The sequence below is a fragment of the Tiliqua scincoides genome, chromosome 8, assembly GCF_035046505.1.
Source record: "Tiliqua scincoides isolate rTilSci1 chromosome 8, rTilSci1.hap2, whole genome shotgun sequence".
Lineage (NCBI taxonomy): Eukaryota > Metazoa > Chordata > Lepidosauria > Squamata > Scincidae > Tiliqua > Tiliqua scincoides.
In genome coordinates, this window is record NC_089828.1 from 30,534,963 (window position 1) to 30,542,238 (window position 7,276).

General features: G+C 47.5%; 1 protein-coding gene across 1 annotated transcript; it reads left to right on the forward strand.

Annotated features, from left to right (window-relative positions):
• The first annotated feature begins 49 nt into the window (after nucleotides 1-49).
• Nucleotides 50-6,286, forward strand: MPV17L2 (MPV17 mitochondrial inner membrane protein like 2). Its single transcript, XM_066636294.1, has 6 exons — nucleotides 50-262; nucleotides 648-889; nucleotides 1,930-2,100; nucleotides 3,320-3,396; nucleotides 3,477-3,605; nucleotides 5,896-6,286. Exons 2-6 carry the CDS (start codon nucleotides 703-705, stop codon nucleotides 5,965-5,967), a joined length of 636 nt encoding a protein of 211 aa, XP_066492391.1. The 5' UTR covers nucleotides 50-262; nucleotides 648-702; the 3' UTR covers nucleotides 5,968-6,286.
• The last annotated feature ends 990 nt before the right edge of the window (nucleotides 6,287-7,276 follow it).

Sequence of the window (7,276 nt, forward strand, 5' to 3'; positions counted from 1 at the left end):
GTCAGGGTGGCCACTTCCGGTACACTTCCGCCTTCGGTCGCCGTCAGGGTTGCCACACTCCGACCACGTGACTCCTTCCTTCCCGGCTCGCGAATCGAACCTTGCCCGAGCCCTTCTCCCCCGCGCGCCGCTCTGGAAAGGAGGAGCTGCGGCTCTGCGCGACAGGGAGCTCTCTGGGGCTGCGGAGCCCCAGCGGGAGGAAGAAAACCCCTGCGCGCCCTTCGGCGAGGAGCCTTGGCAGTGTCAGCGCTCGCTCTCGAAGGTAGCAGTGGAGGAAAGAGTGTCTCTGAGCATGTGCAGAGTTCTGCAGGTGCAACCCAGGCCAGTACTGGGCAAAGGGCTTGCCGGTCAGAACACTTGTATATTTCTATTTAACAGAAACTTGTAATTGTTGCATGATAAGCAGCAATTCAAGAAGCAGTGCTCCCCCCCCCCACAGGGAAAAGGCTTTTTCCTGTGGACTTATGCTGGAATTGGAGCTGCAAGGGCATGAAGCCCTTGAGTACAGGGAGAAAAAGAGCCACAACTTGCCTTAAGCATTTGTTTTAGGCACCATGAAAATCACATGGGATGATGCGCCTGCATACAATGACAAAAAATGTGCATGTATTCTTAAAACATCCTCTTCCTCTCACTTCTTTCCTTAGGTTCTTTATCTGCTCAGCCAATTGTGGACTTGGTGTCATTGGGAGAAGAACAAAGATGCTGGCCCGGGGCAGGCAGCTTTTCGTGGGATTGTCCATCTACTGGAAGCCGCTGTTCAAAGGCCGCCTTCTGCTCGTCACCAACACCATCAGCTGTGGGGGGCTCCTGGCAGCAGGGGACACACTCCGGCAAGCCTGGGAGATAAAGCAGGACCCCAAACGCAAGCGGGATCTGGCTCGCACAGGTGGGGCTGCATGTAGGTGAGGGCAAAAGGTAGATTGGGATCTGGTAGAGAATGGGTTACTAACAGTAGATTGACAAGGGTCTTCTGATTCCTAGCAACACAAAGGCTCCAGTTATCTACACAATTTCTTCCTGAGTCAGAGTCAGCAGTATTCCCCACCTGTAAAATGGGCTTTTCAGTGATGCTGACACAATTTACTGTTCCTTAAAATTACAAGCAAGAACACTGCTGGCTTGTTGCTGATTGTTTCTCTTTCAGCTGCAGTATTCCTTATACGTAAAATAAGAACATTCATTGGCTGCCTTTGAGCAGGTCTTTGTGCAACTCTGCTGGCCAGTTTTAAGACATTTTCTGTTAGAAACACTGCTCTGTAGTTACTTTGGCATGAATTTGTAATTGTATGTACAGATCTTCCCAATGTATGACTCATGGGGTGCAGTGGGTATTGACTCTACACACCCTAAACTATCTCATTCCCCACCCCCACCATTTTGCACCTCAGTTGCAATTTGAGGACCACCAAGCAACAAACTCCCAGCCCTTAAGCATAACCCTCAGGTAGGCTCACCTATAATCAAATTCACTTACAACATGGGTCTTCCTGCTTAAAAGGGGAGGAATCGGCAAGGGAGATAGCAATATGTTTTGCATTGCCAGGTAGGCTGATATTTATCTCGCCCTCATCCATCTACCATCTTTCAAAAATAAGAAACAGAAAAACAGTTAAGTTAGATAAGGATGAATTGGCTTTCCTGCTGACCATTGCTCGTTGCAGTTCAGAAAGCTACACTTGGGGCCCTGGATGGGATTTGCTTTCTGAAGAAGTTCACAGTGCTTCTGCAATCTTGGGAGGAGAGCATGGAGTTTACTCTAAGTAGCCCTTGGCAACAGGACCTGATTAGTTTGAATCATCTTGATCTGTATTTTTCCTGTGACCTCTTTTGGCCTGGCACAGATTTAGGCACCAACTGGTGCCAATTATTTTGCAAGGAAAGGATGCCACTTTCCCAACATATTAACAGAGTACATTTGTCTTCCAGTTCGGATGTTTGCCATTGGCTGCAGCATGGGCCCACTAATGCACTACTGGTACCTGTGGCTGGACCGCACCTTCCCTGCTGCTGGCTTCAGTGGGATCCGAAACGTCCTGAAAAAGGTTTTCATTGACCAGATTGTGGCCTCCCCATTTCTGGGGGTTTGGTATTTCTTGGGTAAGGCTTGCCCCCAACAGTTGTTAATCTTCCTAGTGCTCTAGAAAAGAGAGGAGAAACTTTGTTCCCTGGTGCAGCAGATGGGAAAGAGCTGGGATGTCATCTGTGGGGGCAACAGAAAAGGAAGCCTTCACTTTGTGGTTGTAAGCCTGTCCTATGTACAATTCTGGTTGTCCTATCCTGAAGAGGAGATTGTAGATCTGGAAAGGGGCAATTAAAATTGGAACACCTTTCTCTGACGAAAGACCAAAGCATCTGGGGCTTTTCAGTTTAGGAAAGAGGCACCTAAGGTGGCCAGCGTGCACAAGTCAAAAGTTTATAAAATGATGCTTGTGGAAGGAGAATGGAAGGGAAGAGCAATGCTTTTCTCCCTCTTTGCAAAGTTGCTGGTCCTCCAGTGAAAGTGATTGGCAGGAAATTTGAAGCAGAGGAAGGACTTCATTGTACAACACAGAATTAATTTGTGGGATTCACTGCCAGATGTCATGCCTGGAATTGCATCCCACAATGGTTCTGAGATGCCTCATTTCCTTTAAATTCCCTCTCAAAACACATTTTTCTGTGAAGCATTTGGCCCAACCCCCTAGTTCCCATGCTAGATTGTAACTAAGCCAAAGTATACACCATCAATGGCTGCATGTTCTTCCCCCTGCTCTGTTGCGTCTCTTTCACACTGCAAGTCTTCAGAACGAGGATCTGTATTTTCTTTCTATGAATGGTGCACTGCAAATAAATGAATAACAACGTGATGGCCACCAGCTGGGTTTATATGGTAGGAGGAGGTTCTAACTAGTGGTTGTGGTGGTTTTATGTAAACTCAAAGTGTGGAGGCATTCTGCCTCTGAATACCAGCTGATGGGGACAAACAGCGGAGAAGGGCTGTTGCCTTCATGTCCTGTTTCCTGGCAGCATGGGGCTGGCCACTGTGAGTATATGGGACTATATATTGTCCTTTGATATAAGCCATATAACACCTGTAGCTTGTAATGGGCACCTCGTCCTACGTAGGAGGGTTTTGATTTTCACCTCTCTCATGTTCAGGCAGTACTACACTGAGAAATCCTGATGAAATGCAGGGAGTCTTGCATATTCTAGGTTTAGGTAGTTATTGCCTACCCTCAAAAGGAGGAAAAGGCTTGCAAGATGGAAACTTCAGGCATACAAGGTGTGGCAATAATATGGCCCAGTAGCACCAACTGCCTGTTTTATCCACCTACAGGTATGGGATCTCTAGAAGGACAAACACTGGAGGACAGCTGGCATGAGCTGGAGGACAACTTTTGGGAATTCTACAAGGTCAGCATTGCTCTTTGCCCCCTCCCCATCTCATATCCTGTTGAAGGGAAGCTGATTGGGTTTGTTTATCTTATCTGCAGATGGATTGGTGTGTCTGGCCACCAGCACAGCTGATCAACTTTCTGTTCCTGTTGCCCAAGTACCGTGTGATCTACATGAATGTAATCACTCTAGGTTGGGACACCTACCTGTCATACCTGAAGCACCGTGTAAGTAGATGGAATGACATGGAAGATAACAGATTGTAGCAGAGTGGAATAGATGGCACTAGAGTGTAGCAGAGCATAGCAGAGTGGAATAGAGAGCTACCCACTCTAGCCTAATATTGTCAACTGTTAGAGCAGTTCTCAGCGTGTCCAAGAAAGCGTGTGATCTGAGATTCTTTTAACTGGGATTGAACCTGAGATCTCCTGCATGTAAACCTTGAGTGGTACTGTGAAAGAAATCAGACCTCACTCCTTTATAGCCGGATAATCTTTTTATTACCCTCAGGGTGATCAAGTAGCCATAAACCCTTATGGTCACTGAGCTCCCGCAGATCTCTCCAAGGCGAATTGCCAAATAGCTCCTAAACCTCAGAGCTTCCACTCCTGATAGCCAGGATAAATTTGGGGAACCTTCCCCTTGAGTCATACTCCAGCTGACACCCCCTTGGACTCAGCTTAATAAAAAGGAGTCGGCTCCCATACAGGGTCTCCAGGGTCCACCCCGGCCACACTGGATTGCCTCCCACAACCAGTCCCTGTGCTGTCTTCCAATCCCAATAATCCAGTCAGTTGTAGTAAGTAGGATTTATTGCATAAAGGCTTAAAGCAGGGTTATACAGACAGCACTGCATAGTCTAAAATTTAGGCAAAGCGTATAGCATTACAATACAACACTCAGTCTAATAAAACAATAACTACCTCCTAACTCTATCACTCACCAAAGTCTTAGCATTCCAAAATCCGATCTAGCCCATCTTGCTGCAGTCAAGTTGGGTTCACCCCTGCCAAGGTGGTCCAGGATGTCAGGCCCCCTCAGCCAGAGACAAAATCAGCCCAGCTTAAGCGTCCCTCCCTCACCTTTATAGGTCTCCTGACCCATCCACCAATCAGAACTCAGTGCCAGCCGAACATTCTAGGGATGAATGTGCCACAAGCCTCCTTACTCATGGTGGAATTCCCCCTCCCATCCCGAGACACTCACAGCTGAACCCTGTTGTAAATCAAGCTGGCCTTGGAGCCCACTTGGTAGCTTGGTACGATATCAGAGGGCCCTGTGAAGCAACCTCCTCCACAGTTCTCCCAGGCTTGGTATGCACTAATTAAGGTTGGATACAGCTGAGGTCTGACACTGGGGCCTACCAGCATGGCTACAAGCAGATCTTTCTTTATTCAGATGTTACCTGGTCCTTGATTTCCCTTTTTTGTCACAGGTACCACTGAGCGATGGCTCTCTCCCTGAGGGAGGAGCTGTCAGAATTCAGCCCAGGCATCCTAATAAAGGGGCAGGACTTCTGCCTGCCCCCCATTCCATTTAGTTCAGCTGATTGCTGAAATTTGGTAACAGAAAAACAAGTACTTCTGTCTGCTTGGCAGACAGAAATCCAATCTGAGTGGCTCAGAAGAAAACAGACACCATCCTTTTCAATATGCCCTGGAGTTGAGGGCAAGATTCCTCAGCATGTTTCCCGCACCTCCGCATAACTTTGCAGTAGCTGTGAATTCCCCCTGGAGGTTCTCTCTCCCCAACTCTTCTTTGTGATTCAGTTCTTCATGGTCCAGCATCTTGTCTCTGAACATGGCCGATGCTGCTAAACCAAAGATGGCTGAATTTTACAACACAGTTGACTACAACAGTGGTTCTCAAATTGGTGGGTGGCAAATCACCAGCCTGATAACTCCTGGTATTTTCCCTTTAAGGGGCAGTGGCAGACGGAAAGCAGAGATGCAATCCCCAGGATCATGCTGCTGCAGGAGTAGGAGTAGTAGTAGTAGTAGTAGTACATTTTAAACAAACATACCTGTTGCCAGCGTCGGGGGTGCAGGTGCAGGGAGCCCCATGGAGCCCTTTGCAGAGCCCCCCACATCTTCTAGAAAGTAAAATAAACAATTGCCACCCACTTCTGGATTGTGATCACAAAACCGGAAGTGGGTCATGATTTTTTTTAAACTTTCTAGAAGACATGGGGAGCCCTGCAGAGGGCTCCGTGGGGCTCCCCGCACCCCTGGACCCTGGCAACTGGTTAGAAACAGCCCCTCCTTCCCCCACAGCAGCACAGTCCTGGGGTCCGCAGCACTGCTTTCCACCCTGCCCCCACAAAGACTTAGGGCACAAGCCTAACCAGGTCTACTCAGAAGTCAGTCCTATTTTGTTCAATGGCGTTTACTCTCAGGAAAGTGTGGTTACGATTGCAGCCTTACTCTGGTTCTCAAACCAGCAGAGAGTTTGAGAAACTGGACTGCAACCACCTCTCTTTTGCAGGATAGCTTACCTGATGAGTCTTTTTCTTTGCAGCCTAAGCAGCCCTCCCTCTCTCTGGAAGACAATGCCAAGCCTTGCCCAGTTGAAATTCAAACGACTGGATGAAGAGTGCCACCAGCTTCCACCGAGGGATGAAGGACTCTTTTTTTGCTTTTAAGCTGAAGCTGGTCTTGGCTCTCCTCTGTTGAAAGGTGCTGGGGCCCTCTCCCAGAAGTCATACTGGAATCATGTAAGCAGCAGTTGTTGCTTGGGACAGCAACCTGCAGTTGAAAAGCTAACAGTGGGGGGGAGGAGATGCCCCCAACTTTCAGTAAGGTTTTCTACATAAAGGCATCAAGTTTGAGGACTCAACAGAATTCTTTTTATAATCAGATGGTACGAGTTGAATCTGGAGTTAAACCGGTCTTATTTTTCATAATTTATGGGGGGGGGGGGTAGACTGAAGTGCCAAATGTTTGATTTCTGTCATTAAAGAAAAACATACTAGCTTCTTTCTGCAGTGTGAGAATGAACATTTCTGCATGTAAGTACTTCTCATAAGTGTCCTGGGTCTTTCCTTGTCAATTGTACTGGCTAACTCTAAATTCTAGTATTAATAGTATTGGGCAGGAGTCTGGCTCAGTTGGTAGAGCTGCCGCCTTGTACGCCTGAAGATCTGAGGCTGCCAGTTTGAAACAACCACAAGTACCCGAGAACTGATGACATGCTGATCTACTGATGAGCTGACCCTCGGTGGCAGAGAGGAGTTGCCGTCAAGTGGAGCATGGGAGGCGAAGGGCCAGAGAGAGGCCAGACTAGGAAGGAATCCAGCTGGAACAAGGAGTTCTATGAAAGACTAGAACTATTCAATTGTAAAAAATCCCTACAGGGGTTTAGAACAGCCTGCCTATATAAACTGCCTTGGATTAAAGTCTGAGGAGGAATCTGAGGAACCAAAGAAAGGCGGTATATAAATACCTGTATAAATAAATAATAGGAAGGGAAAGCAATTCTCCCTGTACCCATTACATGATTCCATGCACCATGCACCTGAATCATTTCCCTTCTTTCTCCCCCTCCCTGCCATCCGGGGCTTTTTAGTTTAGAAAAGACACACCATGCCCTTTCCTCATAGTCAAGATATTCCAGTCTACTGATAATTTTGCTCTTTTCTGCACCTTGTTCCAGGCCTAAACCCAGTTTGAGGTGGGGTGCAGAGAACTTAACCCAGTATTTTCAATATACCATATTTTCCATCCCACCACCAGATATACTGTAGATACTCGCCTATAAGACGAGAAATTTCTGCCAATAAATCAAGTGTAAATCACCTTGCCTTATCTGCAGGTCACTCAGGTCAGGGCTGTTCAGGCATATCGTGGCAGCCAGGAGAAGCCCAGAGGAGCACAAGAGGATGCAGAGATAATTAGAGGAC

Excerpts from the sequence above, each read along its gene's own strand:
- MPV17L2 (XM_066636294.1), top strand. The coding sequence starts at position 703 with ATGCTGGCCCGGGGCAGGCAGCTTTTCGTGGGATTGTCCATCTACTGG. Across the intron at positions 2,101-3,319 it reads GGGGGTTTGGTATTTCTTGG|GTATGGGATCTCTAGAAGGA; the intron begins GTAAGGCTTGCC and ends ATCCACCTACAG. Across the intron at positions 3,397-3,476 it reads ACTTTTGGGAATTCTACAAG|ATGGATTGGTGTGTCTGGCC; the intron begins GTCAGCATTGCT and ends TCTTATCTGCAG.